This window comes from Lineus longissimus, chromosome 11 (assembly GCF_910592395.1).
Source record: "Lineus longissimus chromosome 11, tnLinLong1.2, whole genome shotgun sequence".
Taxonomy (NCBI): domain Eukaryota; kingdom Metazoa; phylum Nemertea; class Pilidiophora; order Heteronemertea; family Lineidae; genus Lineus; species Lineus longissimus.
This window is the reverse complement of record NC_088318.1, coordinates 16,451,292-16,479,227: the sequence shown is the minus strand read 5'-3', so window position 1 is coordinate 16,479,227 and position 27,936 is coordinate 16,451,292. Positions and strand designations below refer to the sequence as shown.

At 39.9% G+C, this 27,936-nt stretch overlaps 1 protein-coding gene across 9 annotated transcripts; it reads left to right on the top strand.

The window, feature by feature from the left end:
- The first annotated feature begins 519 nt into the window (after positions 1 to 519).
- Positions 520 to 26,351, top strand: LOC135495362 (protein spire-like). Of its 9 annotated transcripts, XM_064783874.1 has the most exons (19): positions 520 to 784; positions 1,642 to 1,664; positions 9,260 to 9,472; positions 9,763 to 9,888; positions 10,395 to 10,454; positions 11,612 to 11,770; positions 12,042 to 12,128; positions 12,620 to 12,743; positions 13,083 to 13,115; positions 13,421 to 13,468; positions 14,132 to 14,229; positions 14,723 to 14,894; positions 15,081 to 15,328; positions 16,560 to 16,580; positions 17,804 to 17,842; positions 20,575 to 20,712; positions 21,051 to 21,152; positions 22,790 to 22,890; positions 23,165 to 26,351. In XM_064783874.1, the coding sequence occupies exons 1-19, from the start codon at positions 520 to 522 to the stop codon at positions 23,502 to 23,504; spliced, it is 2,397 nt and encodes a 798-aa protein (XP_064639944.1). In that variant the 3' UTR covers positions 23,505 to 26,351. The 9 variants fall into 9 exon arrangements, with proteins under 9 accessions (XP_064639944.1, XP_064639952.1, XP_064639948.1 ...); XM_064783882.1 differs by lacking the exon at positions 12,042 to 12,128; XM_064783878.1 differs by lacking the exon at positions 13,421 to 13,468.
- The last annotated feature ends 1,585 nt before the right edge of the window (positions 26,352 to 27,936 follow it).

The following is a 27,936-nucleotide window of genomic DNA, read 5'->3' as shown; positions in this document are numbered from 1 at the left end:
TACAGTGACCATTCTCCCGTGAAAGACAGTTGCTTACGCTACACAAAAATTAAAAAAAAATCGAGGGTCAATCATTGAACTTTTGAGATATGTTGAATTGTGCACAAATCGGCGAAAAACGCACGAACTGCGACTGGACGGCATTTCAACACGGGGCCGACGCACATCCCCAGTTCAGTGTACACATACGTTGGCAACAACAGTAAAATGTGTAGTTTCTTGTTAGCCGCCTATTGAGTAGCGTTTTAGGTTTCAGAAACTCAAAAAAACATGTCTTTGCAAAAACATTTGCAAAATCAACACGGCATACTGTGAGAACCATGAAATCAATGATTGTTTTAAGAACTACGGTTGGCCGCACATGAAAACTCCCTGATGAGACCACTCTCATCCAAGGTCTCGTTAGGGAGTTTTTCCCGAATGTACGCGATGATGACGTGCCCCGTTAGCCTTTAACTGTTCTATATATAGATTTCCTGGTCGCAACCCACGTGACATAAATAATTGCAACAAGCCAAAATGGCTGAAGTCGGTGCTGCGAGCTCGAAATGTGACAGCGGTGAAAAACCGCTGTCATTTACCTTACACAGGATTGTGGAAGTATTTAATGCCCCTCTAAATGAAGAACAAGCTTGGGCCGTCTGTTATCAGTGTGTGAAACGATTTAAGACCGTCTGGTCGGATAAATATCAACAATGTTATTGCTTCGCAAATTTGGATTCTGTCAAACTTTTCCAAGATGGCTCGGTTGAGATTCTGGCTCCACCTTTTCCGAAATCTGCGGGTAAGTTTTCTCTTTATTTCAGTTCATGATTTGGTAAGCAAACATACTCATACTGGATAAGTGAAACGTTTCACCTATTTTCCTTCACTATCGGGTATTTTTCAAGCCTATGAGAAGCTGAAGGCCATCATATTATTTTCAACGTTTTTTTCTGCAATGCATTGCAGTGTATAAAAACAGCTGTGACATCATCACTGCATGTTGAGTGTATGTGGCAGGTATCTGAAAACATTGTTCAGGTCATGTCATAGGCCTTCTAGTTCTAGACCAATTGAGTCACCCGGCAAATGAATAAGATAGGTTGAATCACCCCGTTAAAATGCCTTGCTCTAAGTCTAGGGCTAATTGTTATCGCTGTTCAATGTTCTCTACTAATGTCTGACGAACATGATATCACAATGTCGCAGAATCATGCATATTAAATTATTACTGCCATAGAGTCGGACATTATGACATTAATTCCCAATAAAATACGCACGGTGATAATACGCACATTACATTATGATGAAATTGGGCGATGATATGTTGTCTTGAGGTTATTGATGTGCCAGGAGTGTCTGTCTGATCCCACTACCAGTTCCTACCACTGTCAATGACCACTGACAGTGACACTGATTCTCTGATGTGCCCATCCTGGCTGTACCACTGACGCTGATTCTCTGATATGCTCCTCCTGGCTGTACGACTAATTCTGATTTTCTGATGTGGCCATCCTGGCTGTGAATATGACAGGATATTGAAATAATGCTTGGAAAATACTCTCCTTCTACTTGAAGAATGGAAAAAATCCAAAGCCCATGTTTGGCATGGTTGATTATATATCGCCATCTATAGTTTTCCAAAAAATATCGTTTCAGATAAGGCAAACAAACCAGGAGACGTAAGTATCAAAGATTTTGTTTTCTTGTTTTAAGATGTTGTGGGGCACAGTATTTGTTATGGCACCTTTTGAAAAGAACATGCAACCTCTTCAAAAAAAGTTGACTCAAACCAATGGAGAAAAAGGCCAATTTGGACATTACACACACAATGTATTTCATTTCGTCCCAGACAGTCAAGAAGCCAAGCGCTCTCCCATTATCTCTATACCCATTAGTACTGATGCAACCAACATGAAAAACATTCTAGCGTGATGGAATGTTTCATTTGATTGTGCCGCGGGACACTGCACTGGCCATGTATAGTATATTCATCAGTCGCGGAAGTTATGCCTGATACATGTAATACGAGAGATAACGCCGAAAATCAATAAGAAAACAGTCCTGTGGGACCAGAATTCAAATATTGCGGGACATCAGTGACATGTTGTGTAGCCATGGTGTTGGAGTTGGTTGATCCTTTGATAAGACTAAGAGCGGTATGACGCTACTGCCAGAGAAGAACAGAAGAAACTCTCTGTTAAGGACAACCTGGCCTGTGTCTGATTTTTGTGTTACTTTGTTACATGTGCCTAGGCTTAGGAAGTCATGGTCATGCCAGTGTGCCTCCAACAGTGATATACCATCATTTGAAAGTAAATAATAAAACCTTATATAACATCCCGAATTATTGCTAATCTGTAATGATATGATGTAAATTGAGTTTGAGTAATATGTGGGGCCGTGGCTCCTGACATTCATCTAATTGCTTCTGTGAAAGCATGAATGAATGATGTATCCGGGCAAATGGGATTGATTCAGCTATTTCGTAGCATGTACTGATTTTCTGACAGCAGAGGGGAAAAATTGAGTTCTGAGATCGGTTGCATGTGGTTTTGAACTTCTCGAACGTTATCCATTCTATAAAATTTTCGACAATGCGCTATTCTGATAAATTTGGCACTTAGCTTTTCTTCTTCCAGACTTTAGCACAGCCTCTAGTCTGAGAAGCTAATCTAGTCTACTGAGATCTCGTGTCTGTCCTATTTTTCTAGCCTAGCAGATGCGTTCTTGCTAATTGCTTCCCTTGAGGAAGGAGCTCCTGCTTTGATTGTGGCTGTGTTGGCTTCACTGATCAATCACTTGCTGGGGTTCTGTGGGCGATATTGCCTCCTTTGATACATGGATTCTTCTAATGAGGGAGTTTGTTTGGCAGGTTTATGAAGATTATCTTACTGGACTTGTTTCGCCTTCAAAAGGCAAATACGAAGTCCAGTAATTCTACACAATCTCACATTACCCTCCCACCAACTCAACCTAACATTGTGTTCGATCATCTGCTTGTTGGCTCTTGTACATGTAGAAGAAATAATAGCCCCATGGGAGTGATATTCTTCAATATACTCTTCAGTAAGGTCTCAAGGGGGAAATTAGAGATTCCAACTCTCATTTCTGTTTGTTTATGACTCATCGAGCACTGGAAAATGGGCGGACAAATAAAGAAATTCCCATTGAATTGTATTAACAGATAGGCTCGCATGTCTGTACGCAAAACCTTCTTTCTGCTGGCAATTTGAGCTTTAAGAAACTTGTTGTGAAGCGCTTATGGAAATAGGAAGTTTTGAATGGCCTGGTAAAAACCTAAGGCATCTCATGCAGTTTTGAGGACACCAGGTGGTGGCATAGTAGTACCCAGCTCATAGCGCATATGGCGTACAATGGTATGAGAAACTGCAGTGATACACACTAGAAACTAAGCAAACTGTGAGAAAGGCATGATTAGAGAGGTCAAATTGAATGGAAACAACCAACTTGGGACCAAAACTAGTGTGCTTAATAGAGAGGTTGTCCCTAATAGAGAGGTGTCCGCTAAGGGAGGTTCTATTGTAATCGCATACGATTGACAAACGTTTGTTCCCTTTTTGCATCCTCTTCTTTGACATAGTTGATCTCACTAATCCGTTATCACTGTACAATCGAGAATGTCAAAGAAACTGGAATACGCTAATGCACTTTTTGTGTAGGATGATACTGACGATCAGCAGATGGCATTTGGAGTTATTATCGATGCGTAACTTCCATTAAATTCTTTCTGGTGATAAAATATTCTGATATGATTTACCCTCTCGTGGGATGAAAGACAATGTTAAGTTTATTTTATCTTCCTTTTGAGTGGTGCTTTTTCACACCCACATCCTCCCAGTACTGAGCTGGAGTTGCTACAGAAGCTAGCACTTCTTTGTCAATTACTTGCCTTAGAAGTGTTGATTTCACAGCGGTGATCTGAGCACAGGCGCATGAAGATCAGAACACCAGTCTTACTAATAACATTCTTCAAATGGCAGAAGGCATTCTACTACTGCAGTAAATGCCAAGTTCATTTCAACTACAAACATTGCAGAGGCATTACTGATTCATCCCAAAATATCAATTTTCAAAACTTCAGAGGGTTAATTCTACCGATTGATATCCTATGTATGAAGTTTATTTTATCCAGTGTGTTAACATATTGGCCTAAGAAACAGAAAGTTCGATGATAGGCTCAGCACAGACTTTGTACTCACTATAGAGCATATGCTGATAGACTGTCATAATGTGTTCTTTACAACACCGATATCTGATCACTTTTTGCTCGTCCATTCCGGGCTATACGTCTAACGTGCAAGTCTGTTGTCATTTCCTTGAACACAATTTTCTCCTTCGATAGCCTGTTTCATCATAACTCATCCCCACATTACGACACTAATGTCCGTATGACAAAATCCACGCTGATTGAGGGAGAGTGTGTACATGCTCACAGAGTGCATTGCTGTGTGATATGATGATGAGAAAAGTGTAGCACACAGTCGATTAGATGATGATCACTTCCACAGTAATAACCTGGCCATTTGGAATGTTCTCGCTTGTTCGGTGCCGCTTGATAGGCAACATGTGCATTCGCGGCATGCGAAAATTGAGTTCTAAAGCTAACCTGATATAATGTTGTTGCCAGTACTATTTGATTTAACTGTCATCAGAGCTATTTGTATGGAATGATATTTTAGAAATATGAGTTAAAATATCTGCAGCAATTTAAAGCAATGTTTTTCTGATGCATGTTGACCTTGGTGAGTATTATGTACCAATACCAGGATCAAGGCCAAGAGAAATAGTTTTCTGCGCCAATGGCGGATTTGCACTGGAGTTCGAGTCGATTCTCGAATTTGGCTAGTGACTTACATGCAACATTATTCCGCTTTTCTACTACGTCTCTTCAGGATCGTCATTGAACTTACATAAATGTTACATGACACGCCATTGACCTGATGGCATTGTGGTTGGTGCCAAAATCTTGCTTTCATAATATTGAAGTTTAATTGCTTTGTATTGCTCTATCATTAAAAATCTGATCATGTGCTACTGATTTGTTTGCATGCTGATTTGAACCAAATGTCTCGTTCCAATAACTGTGACCCACCACAGCAAAACCAGGCGCATGTCGCTCTGAGCTTGGCAGGGATGTAGATGCAGATTCTGTAGGTGACACGGCATGTGACGTAGGGGTGTTACCAGGGGCTACAGTGCAGCCATATCGAATTGCTAATCGAGTAGTCCTCGGATGGAGAGGTTGGTCATAAAACCCAATGTTGGTAATATATCAAGAAACCTCTACTGCATGTACTGTGTGATCTTCAAATGTACATCATTGATTGATATGATCAAGCTTAACATACACAGAGCTTCATACTTTTACACATTCAAAGAGGCCAAGAGCGGTTGTCAGAAACTAGAGTGACTCCTATGTACACGTTACTAATGGGCAGTGACAGTCCAAGTTGTCTGCAATGACCAGATCCACAATACCCTCGGGTAACTTGACTTTGCATTCCAATAAAAAACTGCAGAGAATGAGATTTTATAAGCCGCACTTACACCACATGAAAATGGACCACCAATCTTGGTTCGGGAACCAATGCCGCACCATCGAAAATCCACCAAGCGCTTACACCAGCGCTGCAGCTAGTTATAAAATCCGGCTACAGATGGCGCGCAAACAATAAGCAGTACGCGGAAAGCCTTGGCAGAAAGCGCCATTTCGAAAGCGCCGCCTGGAGCCGAACCATCTAACTAGCTAATTGCCGATCCATTTGCGCTTACACCACGACAAAGCCGAGCTTTTAACAAGCCGGGCGAATTTGGACCATCAAGCTTGGTGGGACAAATTCGCTCGGCAATTTGTATCGGCAATGGATTGCCGAACCAATTTGTCGCGGCAATGTGGTGGTGTAAGTGCAATTGGTCCACCAATATTTCGTGGTGTAAGCGCAGCTAATGTGTACCTATAGGCACTACACATTTATTAGCAATAGTACACATATAATTTCAGAGACTACACATATTTTTGGGAAAATACTTTTTTGTTGTTGACCATCTTACACCAAAAAAAATCAAGGGTAAGCAGCCCTTATACAAGTGGGATTTGTTCGTCCTCTGAACTTGTAATATCTGTGACCCAACTTCCTTTGCTTTTGTCAAGTTTCTCAGGTACTGATCAGCTATTGCTCGACCTTCATTCCTTATTACTGTGCAATTGGCTGTGAGCAGGAGGGTGTGTTTGACACATTGTTTGTCATTTATGAGGGAGTCATTCCTAACTGCAGTAAGTTGCTGTTTGCAGGAGGGTGTGGTTGACACATTGCTCCACCTACGTGAGGAAGTCATTCTGCACTTCCTGCTGAAGGTAGATGAGAGGTACCGGCAACCGGCAACTTTCTGGATTTAAAAGCATTCACTCACACGATCAAAAATGATTTGGTCAATGCATTGTTCATTTTCTCTCAGATGGCAAATACCGTTAGTACCCTGTCGACCACGTTGTTGGGATGGGACAGTGGCTGCAGCAAAAGTTGGATTTTTTCTTAGCTTATGAGCCGTATGCCTAATGTTACCATTGCTTTGGAAACGAGACATCTTCAATTGATCCTGTGTTCTAAAACAGCTCTGAGGCCCAGAGACGTGTTGTATTGAACAGCTCTGAGACCCGTCTTGTCGCAGCGAACATCTCTGATAACGGGAGGCTTGTGGTATCGGACAACTCTGATAATTGGAGCCTCGTAGTATCGCACCACTTCGAGGTTGGTCGTCATCTCTAGGGTAGCCTGTCCCCTGTCTGGTAGCCTTGCTGCTGACCCCATGCTCCTTCTGCACCCGGTGGTTGGTCCCTTCCACCAATTGAAATCTCCCCGGGGAATCTTTATTTGTAGAGCCGCAAAAGGACTGACCATTCCACTTAGAATAGTCAAAGTGAGCAGTGCCATTGCGTCTGCTCTTGACAAGATGACGAGACGGCACACATCTACTTCCTTCCGATGAAAATTTTGGTAGGTTTGTGTTCATTATTCCGGACATCCCACCAGTCTTGTCGAATACTAGTCGGAAGGGCCTGTCACAGTACAAGACAATGTATGTCACAGGGCTATTGACTACGGGTGGCAACTGGACTTGGTGTGTCGCTGCAAAAATTGTCCCGCGGTCAACTGGAAAATTCTCCTGAAAGTACATTAAGATTCGCCATGTTTTTAAAAGATGCTGGGCAATCACAAGCCCCCCACAAAGGCTAACATCTAGGTAATAGGTTGATCATGGGTGCCACTGTAGTGTTAGTAGATTAATGCAGCTGAGGATTGGGTTAGTAATTCCATGGGCTTTAACAACTTTCACACAAGCAGAGGAGCTTTCCCTGTAAAAGGCGGCTCCTCGCGGCCTTTTACAAGGAAAGCTCCTCTGCTTGTGTGAAAGTTATCCAGGCCGCCTTTTACAGGGAAAGCTCCTCTGCTTGTGTGAAAGTTGTCCGGTGTATAAATGTGCTGTTATAAATTTATGAAATGATAATTAAGAACTGAAGTGTAATTAAAGTTGAATAATACTAACCACTGGTGTTTCTTTAATAATCACATCCAAGCTGGACTCTCTCTCGAGGTGATATGAAACAAGGTCAGGGTGGTATTAGGGTATGCCAGATTACTGTGCTAATGGAAATGTGTTAATAAAATTAATGGTTGTGCTGGTGATATAATAATAATAATAATGTTCAAGTAAAAAGTTGTTAATCTCACACCTCTAGTGAGATACCATGAATATGATTGGCTGATGCGTGACTGTGTGGTATTCGTAATGTTGCCCGCTCCAGCTGGTTGACATTTTACCATGTCTTCTTGCGTGATGACACTCAGCATGTTACACTCCATGGGGGGGGGGGGCAATATTTATATAATAATGCCGAGAATGTGCCGAATGTCGCCCCTTCGAGAAAGCCTCGGGAGACATTGCATCCCGTCGGGCGACAATCGGCATGTTACCCAACATGTAGGGCAATATTTATATAATATTGTGATTATTCAAGTTTTTACTATAGCAACACTGCAAAGCCAGCATAGCTAAAAAATAAACAATGACTTTGGTCTCACCATACCAGTTAAATGGTATTTTCCATTCCTGTGTCATAATCAAGATCCCTTTCCTCGACAGTATTTTGGAACGAGATGTCACTTCCGTACTTCTAGTTACAGTGATGCGAGATGTGAGGCATTGCTGCACCACATCTCCAGCTAAACTGTGTGTTGCCCTTCAGTGCCGCGCATAGTTACGGTTGCTAATGGTGTAGAAGTACATATCTGATGATGACCTCATCGAGAAGGCATATCTAGTGATTTGAGTCAATATTTCCTCCTACGCAACAGTGTGACCTTGCCCCGGCTTTGGTTCAAAACTTGGGATCGGTAAATTATCGCTGACGGAACAGGAAATTTCCGTTGATGAGATATTGTTCTTCGGTTTGATTTGATATGGGAAGACTTAGAAGGGGGTAGGTGGATGGTTGGATAGTGGCAGATCTGGGGGTAGGTGGGTGGTTGGATAGTGGCAGATCTGGGGGTAGGTGGGTGGTTGGATAGTGGCAGATCTGGGGGTAGGTGGGTGGTTGGGGCAGATCTGGGATGACGTTGAGGGCACCCTAACCTTGTCACGGATTCCAACCTCTTGATGAATCTGAATAAAATGGATTTATTTCAAGGTGTTCTCAATTTCATAAGATGTTTGTCCGTTCATATTATTTTCATATTGTGGGAGTAAATGGTATACTGCAATGGTTATATAGTAACGTCAAGCTTTGGAATGAGATTTAACTGTGTTGAGTTTAAATGCTTTTGAAGCTTGAAAATCATGTAGGCCTTATGGGGAAACCAGCTTAAAACCATATTTGACTATTTTATGTAGTCCTTATTGATCTACTTCAAATTATTACTAAATAAGTTAAATATTGGGTGTTTGCCTATAAGTTTAAATCACTAAGTCTTATTTTCATATCGTGTGAAAATTGTTTGCCATAGGGGGGGGGATGTTAATGGCAATATGGCCAGATATATTACAGTATTGTGGAGAATTTACATTTTTGCAGGCGTTTTATAAAAATTGTAGAGTATTTTGTAGTTTGCTAAAATAAAAATCATGATAATTTTGATTTTGTCAGAAATTTTTGTGAATTGCCTGACAGTTGGGCCGTTTACAGTTTCTGGCCCGAACCAGGACCATTCTCGGTCCAATCTCAATCTCATGCGTCTTGTTTTCTTTCTACTTTCAGCTGATTGAATCATTGGGGCTGGTGATTTACCGAGCATTGGATTATGGCCTCGAAGAGTCTGAGGAGAGGTCGCTCAGTGCGGATCTGGAGGGTTTGATCATGAAGATGACGGGAAATGACGACGGTAAAAATAGTGATACGGAGTGTGACGAGGGCATAGAGAATGACCAGGAGGAGGAAAAGGGTGGCCTCACATTTGAAGATGTTCTCAAGGTAAGTGTGAATTCTACTCAGAGCAGAGTATTGGGTAGCTCTTTCTCCGACACTGGGTAGACGTCATTGAAATAAGCTGTTTCAGGTGATATATATAAGTGCGAAATATAAAGGTTTTTAAGGTTTTGAAAACCGCTCTTCAGCCAACACAAATATGTGCCCTATAGAGATTTATCAGAGAAATGAGCCTGTGATGACCTCAAGTCAATTGTTGGCTCAACAACCTTAACACTTTTATGGCCATGTTTCCAATCTATGTGAAAACTGACTCCCTTTTCTGTCTTTTCTAGGCATGTACACACCATGTGGCTGTTGCATCAGATGCGGCCAACCATTACAAGGCAGTGTGTCGGGCGCTCGTCGCCGAGGCCCAAGAGCTTATACATTTCCTCGAAAAGATATCAACGCAAGAAAGCGTAAGTAAATTCTGCCACCTTCATATCAGGGAAGAGTGATTCTGGCTTTGGGAGGTGGGAATATATGGTGCTTCTGGCCAGCAATTAATGGAATTCAGCTAACTTCCTTCTCCTTTAGGATTTCCTATAATTTCCAGAACCTCCATCATGTCCATGGTAACAGTACAATCACCACGCTGCATGTGGTGTAAAATATCCAGAGATTCTTTTAGTATCAAACTGTTTGATAAATCTGACAGGAATTGATAGTGCAGTTTGAAAAATATGTCCACTCAACATGCCATCTAAGATGGCATGAATCCAGAAACTTGTGCAATTTCCTTTCATCACAAATTCTTTTAGTACTTAGGAGATACAGTTCTCCGATATCGGGTAGTGTTTTGTAGTGCTTTCGAATTGAAAACAAGATTACATTATTTTTTCACCCTGTCATCATAGAAAGTACATTGGAAAACTATATTTTGTTTTTGATTTGGACAGAATTTATCTGTACTTGTATATTGCAGAAACTTCCTGGAGATGAACTTGATGGGAATGATCTCGAGGACTTGAAGAAGCTTGACTGGGTAAGTCCATCACCCAAAGCGCGTTCCTTGATCAGAGAGGACCGGTTTTAAATAACAATATATAAGAATAACATATTTATTGAAATGTCATGTAATAAACTAATTAGTAAATAAATAAATATCAGAGGGGGTACATGTTCTTTACTTATTTTCAAACAAGTTACATGGTTGTTCTAACGTAACATCTCTACCGGTAATATCAATTTTTTTGTTGAATTAGTGCATTTACTTTGGTTGGCTGGTTGTATTCTGCAGAAAGTTTGTCAGTTTAAACCTTACTACAAGGTCAAGCAAACCCCAATGCCAGAATATTCTTAACCAGTCGAGGATCACTTCTATACCTCTTTCACCTAACATTAGTGTCTGAAGTATGATTTTATCTTTAAATCATATCATTCTAGGAGATGGGGGTAAGGTTGAAAAGCTTATTTCTTTCACCAAGAGTTAATAGAGACCAGTCAGTTTATCAATTCTTGCTTTCACTCATTGTAAAATGTCTCAAAATTATGGCTTATGAAACAGATATCTCCAGCATTCTTTGAAACAATTTCATCTGCTGTGATATGTGTGAAGAAAAATTAACAACCTCTCTAATGTTGTTGAGTGCAATTACATGTAGTTTATTTCTGAGTAGTTTTGTATGGAGAAACTTTTAAAGACAACTTTGTGAAAAAAGCTAGATATAGATTTTGTGATGAATTCTCTGCATGCTGTGATGTACTGTGTCCTGTAGTGTAAACGAAACACCAAATTGTTTTTTCCTGTTTGTCAGCAATTACATTTGAATCAAACTTTTTTTCATAATGTTCAGCAAAAAAGAGAAGATAGTGAATTGATATCCTTATTTTAGCACACACAAGGATCGAAGTTTTGATGAAGACTAAACTGAAACACAGTCCTGTCAAAAAAAAAGTTACCATTAACGTATTGCAAGATACTGTGGTGTCAACTATGGGGTCTTTACCTTAACATAGACATCAGAAACTAGGATTCATGGTTTTATGTCTCATTCAAAGCTTGAGCAATCGAAGTAAAGCAACTTGCTGATGGTTGCAAACGAGTTTGGCAGTGCTTGGAATGGAAACCCATGACCCAGGTGGGAACCTTGCTACAAGATCACTTTGCTCTTTTCTATGTTGAATCTCTCTTTGTTTCAGGCTCGACTTTGGATGCAAGTCCTCCGACAATTACGACACGGCGTACGGCTGAAGTCAGTGACCGGGTTTGGCTCGAAGGATTGTGAGTTTGAGTTGACGCCATATGAAATTCTGATGGAGGATATACGAACGCGGAGATACACATTAAACAAAGTGATGGTAAGTGAGGTGCAAGCACGACAGGGTCCTTCTTCTGGCTCAACCAAGATTCCTGCAAATTTACTGTGCTGATTTTCAGCTGCCTGCATGTACATGGATTTGTTTGTTTTAATGCACAATCTGATATACAGTATGTAAGGGGGTGATGTGTCCTAATACCATAGCCCCTTTATTGCTGCTTCCTGTCCGTTATTTCTATATCAGCAGTTGTTGTGATCATCCATCTGCCAGCTTTGAGAGTTTGTGGTGACCTGTCGCCTTATTTCTTCAGGTCAATGGTGATATACCTCCAAAAGTAAAAGAAGATGCCCACGCGATGATCCTTGACTTCATACGATCTAGACCCCCACTACACCCGGTAAGCGCGAAGCTGGCAGAAAATGTGTACCATGAGCAAACTATCAACTCTTTACCTGGAAATATTATCTACCACTACTTCTTATGGATCACACTTATGTTGCTATATCCAATAAAGGCCATTAAAGTTCTTATTTTCTTGCATGTTTAACCCTATCTCTAAATGGTGCTTTAGATGGATCCTATTGTTTTTGCTAAATTTTCAGTACCTGCACCTTTATTTTTTTGTCAGTTCCAGAACGTAGTCCTATGGAGACCAATGTTGCTTCTTTAAACATGTTAGAAAATCATAGATTTGGTCAGAATCCAAACATTTCTAGCACAATGTTAAGATGAATGTGTAACATACATTTGATGATCCTACAGCAGCAAAAGGGTCCTGAGACATTTTATGCACCTAAAACCACCAAATGCCTTAATATAACATTTCAAATCTCAAATTGTCAACAAAATCACTGCTTGGCATTTCGATAAATGATGTGTGCTTTTCAGATGAAGGAGCGACAGTTGAAGTCCCCAGTGAAAGAAGCACCAAACCTACACGAACAACTTCTGGATGCCATCAAATCAGCTGAACCAAAGAAACTCAGACCAGTTTGCGGGGGTGGTAAATACGGTAAGTGGAATGAAGAAGTATATGGGAAATGTTCCACACTCTACTGATATTCAACTTTGACTGATTCCCACAATCGAGCAAGTGTCTGAACAAAAAAAGGATATTGTTCACACTTCTATTGTGTATCCATTGTGTGAGGGAAAATAATTCTGGGCCACTTGTAGTACGATTTCAGGCCACTACAACAATAAGGGTATATCACAGTCAATACGAAGAAATGTGGAAACCATCCATGTTTGAACATATCACAAGTTGGCCGCTTTTTAAATATTTTGTATATTTTTTCCCCATAGCCGTCTATCATTCATTTATAATTTTGTCGTATCTGCATTTTTCCAGACGACAGTCGTCGTTTTTCTGCACCACCAGCAGGTATTCATTTTAGTACATTGTTTGCGGTTTTAGAGTGACTATAATCTTAGCAGCTTGTTTCATCTCATAATCCCAATTTCTTACCGACTCATTTCTGGACCATGCTATGTTAGCAAGATGATTTCTGAATACATTACGTGAATTTAGGGATGACAATTCAATTTGGACTGTAATTTGATTAACTGAAGTGTAAGCGCTTGATAATATCTCACTGTGTTATAGTTTGTTTAACAAAGATCACCTTGTGTTAGAGTAATACACCATAAATGTGTGCATTAATTTCATTTCACAATTAATGTTTTTAGTCGATAAGCCGGGCAAAAGGACAATAAAGGCCTTTATAAAGACAAGAGGTTAGAACTTAAACGACATAAATTTGGTTGTGGTTTTCATAATTGCATAAAAAGGCGATTAGGAATCAAGAAGCTGAAAAAGGTGTTTTGCTTGTTCTTAAATGAAGGCAAGAAAGTGGTCCTCATCATCATCTAGCATCATCATCCTCATCAGTCTTGCATCATGCTCCTCGGGTGAATTGGCCATGGTTTCTTCAGCTGCAAATAGCCTTATTCCAAGTGCTTGCCGAGCGTGTGCTCTTTCTTATCTTGGTGGAGGAGGTGGGCACATCCGCCCAGCCTTTGATAGATCTCTTCTGTCTGCTTAGATAGCTCTAATTGCCTTTTAGAAGACTAACACCAGATCACTGCTATAAAGTCTTCCTGATGAGTATCACTCTATGGTGTTGACTTCCGTGCCAGACGGGTATTAAAGGAGAGGAGACATTTAGTCTTGTCACATGTCCCTGCGACATTTTAGACCGGAAGTTGTCACCTGATGTAGCTGGAGGCAGTTGAGAAATGCCGAGTGACACGTCCAGCCTCATTCATTCATGATAGATATAGGTGCTTCCTGAATTCCTGACAGGATCCCAGATTTGGACTAAAAGACACAATCAGTGTTGTCAAGGATCAAAGCCACTATAGGCATGTTATGATTTATACTTTTATCACTCTTTTCAGTCGAGACGTCAAGAACAAAGTTATTTGAAGATGCGACAAGTCCGCAACCCACCCGAAAACTCATCAAAGCCGATATGTCATTATTTCAAAGTTACAGTGTAGGTGAACCTATGATAAGATACTTCTTTCCAAATACTCACCAGTATCCAAAGTATGGCGTAAATGCCTCCCTACTTAAAGGGAACTGGAACCGCCGAGTGATTTATTCAACTTTTCGACTTTCACCGCCTGAGAAAGTCAAACTTCCAACTTCCTATTCGAGTTCAGATTTGTAGCTCCGCCCCCAGTGCCCGAGCATGCGCAGTTCAATTTGTTATTATTGAGAATCATGTGAGAATCACGTGAGTCATGCGATCTTTCATTCATGAGTTTTCGTAGTAAATTCCATAGTAGTGACGTCACTCAATGATTGACAGCTAGGCGCCATGTTTCATTTATGCCTCGTTCTGATCCCCGATATGCGGGAAATGAAAACGAGGTCATACGAACTGGCTTGGCGGTTTCAGTTCCCTTTAAGCAATTTGACTGGGTCGTTGTTTCTTGACAGATGTTTCAATTTAAAATATATTCACTTTTATCGTTGACTTTCAGGACGATGATATGTCAGCTGTGACGAGTGATGATGAAGATGATGACGATGATGGAGAGACCACCGATTGTGCCGATGATGATGAGGTGTTTGAGAATCGTCAGAAAATCGAGCCAGAGGAGTTTAACCCACCAACACCACTGGATTCACCCACCATGCCTTGGCAGAAACGACGTAGGTTTGACCATACAAGTCATCCTTGGTTTGACCTATAAAACAAGATACCAGACATGGACACATTACATCGCTTGTTGTCTTTGGCAGTCTGTCTGCTCTTGATATCGTGATTAAATCTACTTTATTTGTACTGAACTACACTTATTCTAGGACGAATAACTTGAGGACTCTCCTCCCTTTCAGTTGCCCTGGACTTGACACTGCACAACACCGCCAGACCTCGGGTTGTCTCTGAGCGGCGCCACAGCATAACGGTTTGCGAATCACCTATGTGTCCTCCCAAGGGCAAGGTACTGACACCCAGCCCATGCATGGCCAGCAGTAGCAGTAAGGACTCGACTCCCAAAAATGACCCTGGCCGGCCTGTTGACCCGCATGCAACCCCTTGGAGGCCCAAAGCATCCCCGCTTGGCTCTCCTGCATTTCCACTTGTGAGTATTATAAGCATGGAACTAACAAAGCAACTTATATTCAAACCCTGTTTCAGTAAGAGCAGTTTTATTTCACAATATATCTTCGTTTCCCAATAATTTGAATTCCACTTAAATTTGTCAGAACCAAAAAAAATGCGAAGATAATTGAGAAGATAATTGAGAAGATAAATGAGAAGATAATTGTACAAACAGGGTTTGAATGTGTTATGGTTGTGAAGTGTAATTGAAGTGTTATGTGGCTTGACATTCGATGAAAGTGTTTTAACATTCTCATTCATGAGAGACTGAAATACTCTATTTCTTGGAAAAGTGCCAAGCTTCTTTCAGACCTGCACTCAATTTCAACCCCCTGCAAACCTTATATGGTACCAGTTAAAATGATGACTCTTGTCGACAAATATATTTTAAAATGATCATTTCAATCTCAAATACTGGTATAGCAAATTTCCCCTGTAAATTTAAAGGGTTGACATAACACACCATCTTTTGTCAGCTTTATCCTTAGATGAACTTTATCAGAACCCAAGGTAGTGAAGACTGCTACCATCTAGCTTACTGCCCCAACAACTTACCCTAGGGCAATGTTATTTGTCATTAACCTTCAGTCATTCGAGTTGACAGTGCTATGAGTGCCCATTTGATCCAGGTATAAGGACCCGACTCCTTTAGGTTGACACCTAAGGCTATTCCTCAAAGACTAAAAGTTAAAAGTTTGACTTTTTAAAGACCGTTTCAATTAGGAATCTGGACCGAAAGTACTTGAACATCAGGTTTCCAACTGCTGTTGAACCAATTTGTGCTAGTAGCATGATGATTGACAGTATTTGCCATATGAGTCGTGTGTTGCAGTACTAAGTACTAACTGCTGTTGGTCATAGTTGAATTTGACAAAGTGCAAGTTGTTAGGCCGAGCTTACATAGGAATCACCTTTTTCATGCATCATGATTGACAGTTCACATCTCACCCCCTATGCGGTGTGGCTGACTTTTTCGTCTGTACCTGTGACTTCGTTACATAGTTACACCAACATTGCGAAGGGGTTGAGAAAAGAAGAAAAAAACAGTATTTCCAAAATCAAATTACACGTGAGGGCCAATGGAGCCTGTTCTTTTGAAAGTGTGTGTGAACTTTTCTGAGTATCATGAGACAAGAAAAGGGGTTCCATGTTGGCTCAGCCTTAGATGTGTGGCCTGTTTTTTATTTGTGTTTGTTGATTTTTCATTACAGGTTCAAGGATATGAGTTAAATGTGAGATTTTATGCTTGCTTTAACTTCTGTTGGTTAATTTTGAACTTTTTGATACCGGTAGTCTTTCATGCCTACTGGCGATATCGGTAGTCTCTCATGCCTACTGGTGATATCGGTAGTCTTTGATGCCTACTTGTGATATCGGTAGTCTCTCATGCCTACTGGTGATACCAGTAGTCTCTGATGTATGCTGGTGAAACTGTTGATAAAGGCTCAAAATTTGAGGACAATTAGCATTTTGTTCCTCAAAATGAAACATGAATTATTGTCTGTTTCGGACAAATTGCTTGTTTTAAGGTATTTTTTATGACCAACTTGTTTCAAAGTAAAAGTCAGTACAGGATTTCTTTACAATTTCTACAGCTCATTTGTTTGGAAACTTCTCAATATTTCTGCTTTTCTCCAAATAGAAAAGTTCAAAGTTTTAACCTTATCCACTGTAGATCTGAATGTATCTGTCATTAATTTCATGCTTTGATCTTGACAGTGTCATTTTGATATATCTATGTCATTGTCGTTTTACTCGTGTTGGAACATCTGTTATGGAAGGGGATAGATGCTATGAAGCCCCTTAATTGACTTATTGAGGGGATTACCATCTGGATGATAATTTTTCAGACGAGGGGCACTAGCTAGAGCTAGGAAGTCCAATTGGTTGTCTTGAGGTGACTAATCTGCACAGATCAAGTTTATAGGAAAAAAATATTCATCCTACAAGTGTGAATAGTGCCAATATACATGTTCAGTGAGATCTAGTATACACCTATCGGCTTTTTCGGATTCTTTCTGGTCCACCTGGCTCAACACCTTTAACACCTTTAGCGCCAATGGCCGTATAGATAAATCAACCTCTGACCATATAGCTTCAACGTCTGTGGCATCCGACGTAAGTCTAAGTCGGTTTTCTGGCTCCCCTGACCACTGCCCAACTGCTGATCCATAGTCAAGGCTTCAATGTTAAAACAACTCTTTACCATTTTCAAGGGGAGCGGTACCTTAGTCTGTAACCATTGTAAAGCGATTTGGGCGGCGGGAACTTTTTCGAAGGTTTGGGGTGAAATCTCATCCCAATGGGATATTGCTAAATAAACCTCTGGTGCTGAAAGTGTTAAACAATTGTATACATATATGTAGCAAGTTTTGTGCCTCCAGTTGTTTCATTGAGTCTGTGCAGTTTCCCCTGGCATAATACTAACACGTTTTTTGATGTTTTTTTTCTCTAGTTACATATTTCTGCTATGGGGCTGAGCCCACTTGATATGGTATGTTATTGAGTAGAACTTTAGCTAGTGATAGGTTCTCTTTTGGCACATCTTTGATGGCTTCTTCGAATCTCTCTCTTCGTAATATACTTGCAATACCCTTTGAAGCCCACTGACAACTCTTGGCTTATAGGTATGATAAGAGTTGGAAATGAATTTCACGAAGTCCCATGTCTGTCACAGAAGTAGCCGTAGAGAACCTGTCACTGGAGGTTGTAGTAGTTGATGGAGACTCAAAGTGGGCCTGATATTTATTTCTTGTACATTATATTCTAACTTCAGTCACTTTTGTTGCGATGTTTTTTGACTTTGTGGTTTATTTTCACATTATCTAACAAGATAATACTCTCACTTGCTCCCATTTTTTTCTTGTTTCCTGCGTTTTATGAGTATTCTGTATAGTTTAAGACACTTTATGTCTGGTGTTTCTTATCTGATGCTTTCCATTATTTGATTGTTTGTTTTAATAACTGTTGATTTCTTGTCTTATGAAGATCAGAGAGGAGGTTACGCCTAGAAATGCCATGTCTTATCTAATGGTGACTATATCTTGAAATTTAAAAAAAATTAAAAGAATGGGAATTGGGACATCTTTAAATATTCAAGGCCCTGAATAAGAATGTTATTAATGCCCATCCAGGCAGCAACCTTTGGATTCGCTGATGAAAATATAATGATAATGACAATATATTCTCAAAACTTTAAGCCATATTTTCTACAGATAAGCAGACTTTCTTGTTCTGGGCCTTGATAAACTTATGCATGAGGCTAAAGTGTGACTGTCAACTCAACTTTCTCATGTTTCTTGATAACTTTTTAACTGGGCCTACTCTTGAACCACCATAAGTTGCATGAAGTAGTAATGTTTATGTATTCATTCATGGTAATGGGACTTTTTCTAGAACTGTTGATTTGATTTTAAGAGTTGCAATATTTTTTGGTAATTTGTCATACATGTATTTAGAGCTTTGTACATGTTGTACATTTTTTCATCTTGAATGAAAATTTGTCAATGTTTCAAGTTGAAATTTATCAGTTGCAAGTAAGTTAGAATGGGGTAATGGGGTAATAGTAGAAGAATGTATATATGCTTTACAAGACACTTTCTAATAAACTAAACCCAACATTTTCCCATACACAAGTAATCATAATTAATAAACTCTTGAAGTGATAATTGTCTAACTCTCAGCTAAACCATAGACCTGTTTAACATTTCATGATCGCTAAACTTGTAATGGCTTATTGCGCCTCCCTTCTCCTACAAAGTGGTATATCACACTTTAAAGGGGATTTCGTACAACCAGTGATTCAGCCTACTCTTTACATTTTCTTGGGCGGTGAAAATTTACCTTCTAATTTCCTGTTTAAAAGTCTGCTGCAGAGCAGTTTGCTAGATTTTGCCTGTGAACATTTGTGACCCGCTCTACCAAAACTAGGCGCTTGTCGCATCTGAACTTGACAGGTTGATACGGACTTGTTGTTCATTTCCCTATTGTAGACCTTTTGTTGAATGTGACCAAATCAGTTTGTAATAGATTTCACAAAAGGTCTACAATAGGGAAATGAACAACAAGTCGGTATCAACCTGTCAAGTTCAGATGCGACAAGCGCCTAGTTTTGGTAGAGCGAGTCACATTTGGACAAAATGGCCTGCAATAGGGTTCCATGCAGAAACTCGTCGTCAATTGCTTTGATGTCGACTGAGGTTGGGGAAGGGCATTTTGTATTGCTCATGCAAAATTTGCTTTAAAGACCAACTCCAAAAATGGTCATCCGCAGCCTTATGTCCACCTTGTTCACAGTGTCAACATACTTGCTTACCCTTTGGTTAATTAAGAAACAAGGTGCAGCAAAACCATTGTGGTGATGAACATAAATAACAAATATCTCACTGATAGCTGGCTAGCTAGCGTAAAAATATTACAATGGCTCATCGTAAAGTATTGCCCTTTAACACGTGTCTATTCCTGTCGATAAGGCTTTCTATTCCTAATGCTTTTATCTGACTACAAAAGATGATGTGACATTCTGGACCGTTTCATATGACTTGTCTCTGTATTAGTTTCAGCCTTCCTTCATCAAATGATGTGTGGAAAACGGTTTGATATTTCAAAGCATTTTTGGGCCTAGTTAAAATGAACCAAGTTTTATTGTTGTGTCCACCTCAACTAGAGATGAAAATTTGCAGAAATCCTCAAGGGTTTATTCATAGAATTAGTAGTTCAGTTCGAATGAACAGATTTGATGTCATTCTGAGACAAAAATACCTACTTGGATGTATTTCTGGGCATGAATCACTGGAAGCGGATCAAGTTCTTTTTTGAGTGGGGGACATCAGTAACAAAGTGTGGCAAAGAAATGACCTGTGTTCATTTCAACTGTCAGACTCTTGGAATAAGATGCCATTGCCATATCTTTCGTGTCACTTTCAGCTCGTCCGAGTTTCGGGGAAAAAACCGTGTTTTGTGGTTAGACATTCCTTCACATTTCATTCTTGTTGCATTAGTTTCAATTTTTACTGCATTGTTTTATCCCTACTTATAGCAAAGTGTGAGAATAATTTACTTATGAAAATTGAGAGCACATATATTAAAGTGATAATCCACCTACTTCTTTAAGAATTGATTTTGGTTCCAATCACCATCACAGTGTCAATACTTCAAATTGTATGTATCGTATTCTGGAAGGGATACCTAAAATGAAAGTAATTAATTTGCCTCGTTCATTTTCAGACGAAGCTTAACGATCCAATGAAGTGTCTCTCATTGACGGTGGAGGAGGTGATGCATATCAGGAACGTCCTCACCAAGGCGGAGCTCGAGTGTCTCTTAGTCAATCAGGAGTTATATAAATTAGTCAGTAAAGGCAAGGTAGGTGGTGTAACTGTTGGTCCGATTTGAGTGTTTGAAATTTGAAGTTGGTTGTTCTTTGGTTCCTGCACAGTGTGTCGTTACAGTAGTTGATGAGATGTTTGACATTGGTAATTTGGAAGAGCAGGGATTTTGTAAATTAGCAAAGAGAAAAGGGCAGGTTTAACAAAGAAATTGGGCGGGTTAACACTCTTCTGTTATAGAAATGTATGAGCTGTTCTGAAAAAAGGGTAGGGAGCACTCGACTCCCAAAGGATGAAGTCTCATGGGAACCAGGTCATATCAGTGCTTTATTGACATCACATATTTTTCATTCATGAACTTCTCTTCATTTACAGATTTGCTTCACGTGTAAGAAGACGAAGTTTTCAATATTTGGAGAATGGAGTACAAAGTGTAAATTCTGTAAGCGGGCTGTCTGTTCAAAGTGTGCTCGCAAGGTAAGTGTAGTAAGGCACTAAAATTGTGAGAATGAGTCAATTTCGTACTTAATAGGTTATATGGGTGATGAAGTTGAAGCCCCTGCTGGTATGAGTATTCGATCCAGGGTTCAGAGTAATATGGGGGGCACCTGGCTCAGTGCCTCGCAGTCGAGATCCTGGTCACTTTAGATGAATTTTGAGATTTTGTGATACATTTGAAAGATTTTCCTCTAATGGGGGGGGAGGTGTAGGGCTGTGCTCCCTGTGATACACAGGAGAGTATACGTCTTGGCTGCTTTGGAATCTAAAGGCTTGATTGTCGGAGAGGTGGTCAGTATATTATGATTAGGTTTTAGTATTGCGTGCCGAGAAAAATAGCCAGTCATTAGGCAAAAGAATTTAGTAACTCCATATTTGATAGATTTACCTAGTACAGGCTGTGCAATTACTGCCATGATTAATTGATACCATTTACCGTTGCCAAGAATAAATCGGTCAGTCACATTTATTATTGAAAGGGTAATTTCTCATTTGATGTTGATGCACATATCTGCAGGCAACATCATATTGTAAACTGCACTTTAGTTAGTGTGGGGGTGGGGCAGGGGTGGCGCTTCGGGGTTATTTTCCTAATGATGTGTTATAAACTCCAGGTACCCCTGACTCATGATGCAACTGAGATCTCCCCGCATCTCTGGGACTTTTTGCCACCATCACTTGCAAATGTAACATTTGAAAACATCATTTTAAAACCTCAGTTATTATGGTTTCCTATTGCAGACTATTTCTTGTCCTCTCTTGTCTCCTAGGAATGAAAAATCTTCTCATACTTTTTCTCTCAACAATTTCTATGCCGACTTCTACTCTTTTTTAATGATGCATAAGCTATTTTAAAGACTTGTCCATGTGGAGCTCCAAATTGCATCAGGTAAAAATATGATGCGATAGTTTACAGTGCTTTATTAGATTAAACGCCACAAGTATTTCTCTGTCGCTCATGTTTCAAATATTATAAAATAGAGCAACACCAAATAAAAACCAACATCCCAAACCGAGAGTCTAACACCAACTGAACAAGCTCTCCACCCCAACTCTTTTGCGCATGCGCACGTAAACAAATCTTTGCCATCAGCAGATTATCAAAAAGGGCTTGAGACAATCCTAGAAGCTCCTTCAGCAGCTTATCACCTTCTCGAATTATCATCATATTTTTCAACACTTCTCTGTTCAAGTTGTTTTTCATTCAATTTTTTCTTCCACTTCAAATTCATATTGAATTATTGTTGAACAGTTTTTATCCAATGTTTTATCTATAATTCAGATTTTTGCATTTCAATCCTACACGGTTTATTCAAAATAAGAAATTGAATTTGCGAATTTCCAATTATGTTCATATAAATACACTTTGAATATAAATTTGACCATTGCTATTGTGTGCACCAATATACATGTCGATATATATAGAGCCATTATGGCCATCAGCTGTGTAATTCATTTTCTAACATTTATAAGGAAAAAAGGTGGCAGCATTACCTATCATACGCTACTATAATGCAGACAAAAAGGCCAGCCGCTAAACAGTGTTGAGAAATGAACAGTTGAGTGATAAAACTAGGGAATCTTGTAATCTGACATTTTACTATTTTTTCCTTCAGATGAGAATTCCAACAGAACACTTTGAGAACATCCCTGTGTATACCCTGAGCCCAAGTCCGCTCTCTCCAACAAGTGAAACTGCCATACTTGCCTATGAAGGGTAAGTCTCCGAGAATCATTGCTGGATTCTCTTGCCTTGATAACAGAACTGGTCATTATTGACAGGTCAATTGTGATTTAATTTTGACCTAAGTTATCAAGTTCACAGAGGTCAAACTCAAAAAGTGTTGTTGATAGTACCATATTCTGTCATATTAAAAAGTCGATTTAACCTCCATGTCTCATTTCATATGCCACTTAATCATTCCCAGGTGAGCACAATGTGCCCAGGACATTTCATTTGGTTGCTAATCATATTCTGTTATAAATTTCAGGACTGGTTCGGCTCCTGGGTCACCTGCCATGATGCCTGGCAAGATCATCACAAGTATAACAAAGCCTGCCGTCGAACGACGATCACAATTTCAGCGGGCGGCAACGATGGCACCGAATGAAAAACCGCCATCGCCCACGTCGTTACAAGGCCCACAAATGACTATATGCCGAGACTGTAAAGTGATGATAGTGAATATCATCCGGGCTAGTCGGACGTCGTTAATGAAAGCACGAGCGGAAAAGAAGAAAATCGACCGAGACACGGAGCAGGAAACATCACCGAATAACAACAAAGCAAAACGCGACTTCCACTTAAACCTAAAGCCAGTTTATAAATGAATTGGATAAATGAAAAGTTTGAATGTTTAGGATATTATGCGAGGAGCCATAGCTTCTTCAAAGAGGAGGAGTACTGCTGAAACTACTGCCGGCCGTCAATAATGACCATCAGGAATCCTATTGGCCTTTTCGCAGTTTAGAGCTACAGTCATTATTAGCCAATTGAAAGACACCTTTCATGCTTGTTTGGTGCTGAGGGCTTTGTCATCATTTAGCAGAGGACTTCTGATTAACCTATGGGAAAAAAAGGAAATCCAAGCTTTAGGAACTCGGTGAATGTTGTAAAGACAGTTGTGTACATTTTCTGATGTATCCTTGAATTGGCCTCGATGCAGGAATAATCAAATTATCCGTGAGTGATGGCCAGCAGAGACTGTCTGTGGTACTCTTCCTCTCAACTCAGATTTATATACAAAGAGATTTAAATTATTAAGCCATACAATTTAATTGTTTTCTTTGACTTGTATTACATTGTATAATTGACAGATCGTAATCTTGGGCAAGTCGCTTGACTTTGATTGATTCCCAGTTTTGTCATTTGGCCCAGGTTTATCTTTCCATTAATATACATCGGTGTAGTATCAATATGCAGTGTATAATTCTTGCAAATGTTTTTATGCAGTTTTGTCTTGTTTTGTTGGTGAGAAATGACGTCATGTTATCATAGTTCCATTAAATGAAACCGAGTCTGTAGGAAAACAATAAGCCCATCTAGGCTGTGTTACGGGAAGATCAAATCACTAGACAGGTTGACTTGTGTTGGTGGACAACCTCTGATAATCTGTTAGACCATTTGCCAAGCAGGTTGAACGATATTTTCCCTGACAACACAGATTTCCACTACCGGGCGTTTGCAAAGAATGTGGTGTAATTGCCAAAACCGTTCTCTTCACTACCAGTGATGGTCTGTTACTCTGGTTATATTTAATCAGCTCACTAATTTATCATTTATTTGAATCAAAACCAATATTCTTTGCAATATTCCAGCGGTTGTGATGGGATGTTGTGCAATTTGTTATTTAGCTATTAAATTATTCATTCTTTTTCCCGTGGACAAAATATTTACCCTAGATGGAAGATTCTCCGGTGTGACAGCCATGACAAAATTTTACAGATATTTATAATGGTGTATGATCCTATTAACCACATCATTGCCAAACTCCACATCATTGCCAAACTCCACATCCCAAAATTAAGTCGGTTCTAAGTAACTAGCCAGATAGATTAGCTTTGTCAAGCTTGTATTTAACGAGGAGTTGATTCTAAAGTGTCTTGTTTTTCCGTGGTGTATATCTAATTTGTTGTCAGTGTTGAAAATGTTATCAAATTCTCTTATTATAACAGTATAAGCATTGTTATTGTAAATGTGGGAGATATTTATCTTTTTTACATCAAACACCTTAAGGAGATCAGGGCTCGGTACATCTCCAATTTCCTTTCCCAGGACAGGCAAGCTCAGCAAACTAGAAGGCCTGATAAGATGCTCGGCAATGTGGGGAATTCATTCTCCAGGGTGATGTCAGTGCATTGCCACTCTAGCTGTTCTTGTGTGGTGCTGTACATTGTAGGGAAAAAATGGTATGAGCTCCTGATCTCCTTGGGGTGATGTCAAACTGTGGCAATAAATTATCATGATAATGTATCGAACCATCAAAGTGGATATTAGACATTTGGGCATTTGCTAGACGCTGTGGTCACTCAGTTAAGTGATTCGGCAATTGAAACATTAGCTAAGCCATTTGACTTGGGATTTAACAGCTTAATGTCCCCTGGCTCACTGAACTGTGTAGACACAGTATACAGGTCAGTACAGTTTGAGCGGTTCCTAACTCAGCACAAATCCATATGGAAATGTATAAACATTTGTAATCAATAAAATTATGATGTTCATCACTGTACATATTACACATGCAACCCCTCAAATGAAATACATTACTGTACATATTCATGTACATTTACATGTACTACTTATACATTGCATACTATCGCAGGTAAATTTGCCACTTTTAGTGTTTCATCTTGAACTTTCTTGAAGTTATGCACCACTTCACTGTGTTGTTTAGAAGACTTTTACAAGTCTTATTTGTAACGCATTCTGTTGCTGTATTCACCTTAGTCATAATAGTATTGCTAGAGGCTGTATGGCTTTCTGGTATGTAAGTTAAAGTGGCACAATCATAGCCTCGGTACAATTTCAGCCCTGGTAGTGACAATAAATCACTCCGAGATGGAAATTCAAAGTCACAAGAGATATTGAATGTTATAACTTCAAAGTGTAAAGGATGTGATGGTTGAGACATCAGTTCTTGGATGAAAACATCGGGGGGAATGTGTACTATGATGCCTTATAAAAATTTGTGTAACTTTGATCTTTTGAAATACTCCTCACTGATCTAAAGCAGGATCAGGTTGTTACTTAGATTGTGTGTGATAGATGTTTATGTATATATCGTTATCATCATCTTCAGTAACTGTGATTACATTAAAGTGGATATTTGAAGCAAAATAAGGTGACCATGTTAAGTGATGCAAAAATGGCAAAGTCGGAATTTTTTTCTGAAGTGTTTTCTTGGTAAAGTTGTTTAGCTTTAAATCAAAGACCTTTTTTCTGTGGAATGGTTTCCTTGTCCAAGAATCATGTGATTTTCAAACCTTTCTTGCATCCATTGTGAGGTTACAGTTTCCAGGGCAGATTATTTATGTCGATAGTGCAAGATTTAAAAGTTGTCAAAAGTTAACATTAGCAAAAACCTGTTATGGGACAGTTTGACTTCATCGAGGCGTGCTGGAACTTATTATTTGTATGTTTTTGTAAATTCGAGGATGAAGAAAGAAAGTGGAAGTGAATTTGTTGTTGTCTTCATTTATTTATTTTAAGGAACTTTACTCTTCTTGTTATTGGCATATACCCGCTTGGTCAGGGGAGTGATGAATATGGCTGTGTATTCATTCCTGGTAAACTTGTGGCATTGCTTCAATAGTCCCTGGTACAACCAATGGAAATGTCCCAATAGCCAAACAGAGGTTCACTTTGTGTGTGGCAGGTCACAAGATCACAAGCAATCGAGGAACAAAGGAAAAAGCCGCAGGCAAACAGTCTCTATAGCACAGGATAGGAGGCTAAGAAGTGTCGCCAAATAATGCATTAACCATTAACATTTTCAGCGCCGAACCACGTAGATCTTCGTGGCCCAAATCCCCCTCCCCTTTGAGCTGGTTATCTCCTGGACTTCATGAAAGAACTACGCCATCGCCATCTTCAGGGCAAAGCAGGAACTGAAAAGACCGTCGTTCTTTCATGAAGTCATTTAAAGTTCTGAACTACGCCATCGCCATCTTCAGGGCAAGATAGGAACTGAGGGCAAGGTAGGAACTTGGTCTTTTCAGTTCCTGCCGTGCCCTGAAGATGGCGACGGCGTAGTTCTTTCATGAAGTCCATGAGGGCGAGATTCTACTGTAATTAACTAGCATATACCCGTGGCGCGGGCTGTTCGAGGTATAAAAATCGGATTGTGGTTTGTGAGTAACACTTTTTTTCACGAGTGTAAGCTGCGGTAGTCAATGAGTGGAACACTATATGTGTCCTTGTATAAAGCAGGCTGCCACATATGTGGTGCTGTACTGCAGCCGGGAAGCCTAAGCCAAGGGCTTGTCCCTCTTGCACCAGCTCTCAGTGACGCAGCCAGAGAGTCCTGCCACATGGGTCCAACTCAATCGCTTCTGCTAGGTTTATAAATACAACTGAACTATGTTTTGACTCGTTCTTGATCATGTTGACGACAGCCAGTTTCTCTGTCGCTGCTGACTGGAGCTGGTCCAGAGGTTTCTTTCTTTGTCCATAGAAATCAGTATCGTCTACATCAATCACAGTGGGGCCATTGCAGAAAGTGCAGAACGCTGCTGCTCGTCAGGTAGTCAGATGCCGGAAGTCGGTGCATATAACTCCAATTCTCCATGAACTGCACTGGTTGCCGGTAGCAAAGTGAATTCAATACAAGGTTCTCATATTTGCTTTTAAAGCAATCTATGGACTGGTTCCATCTTATATTTCCGAGCTCATTGTCGCGCAGTCTCACTCGTTTGACCTGCGACCTGGGGAACTGCCTTTAGGGCCATCTCCATATAGCATGTAGCTCTCAACCAACAAACCATCACCAAAGAAGGAAGGCAGTTTAGGCCAATCTCCACACTAATGACAGTGGTCTCTCAAGCATCTCATAAGGCAGAGTCATTGAGTGCAATTATGACCGTCAAGTTTCACACACTGGCAATTTCATGGCATGTCAGTCCAAGAGAAATTTGGTGTATCTGTCCCAAATCGACCCACTTCAAAATGACTGATTACAAAAAAAGGATTTACTGAAAATAAATCATATTTTATTCTGATAAACTGATGTAAAGATTTACATATAGAATCACAATAACAGTTATA

What these genes read in the sequence shown, in the direction of transcription:
- LOC135495362 (XM_064783874.1), top strand. Translation starts at nt 520, where the DNA reads ATGGCTGAAGTCGGTGCTGCGAGCTCGAAATGTGACAGCGGTGAAAAA. An exon ending in CATTTGAAGATGTTCTCAAG is followed by an intron (nt 9,473 to 9,762) that starts GTAAGTGTGAAT and finishes TGTCTTTTCTAG; the next exon opens with GCATGTACACACCATGTGGC. An exon ending in ACACATTAAACAAAGTGATG is followed by an intron (nt 11,771 to 12,041) that starts GTAAGTGAGGTG and finishes TTATTTCTTCAG; the next exon opens with GTCAATGGTGATATACCTCC.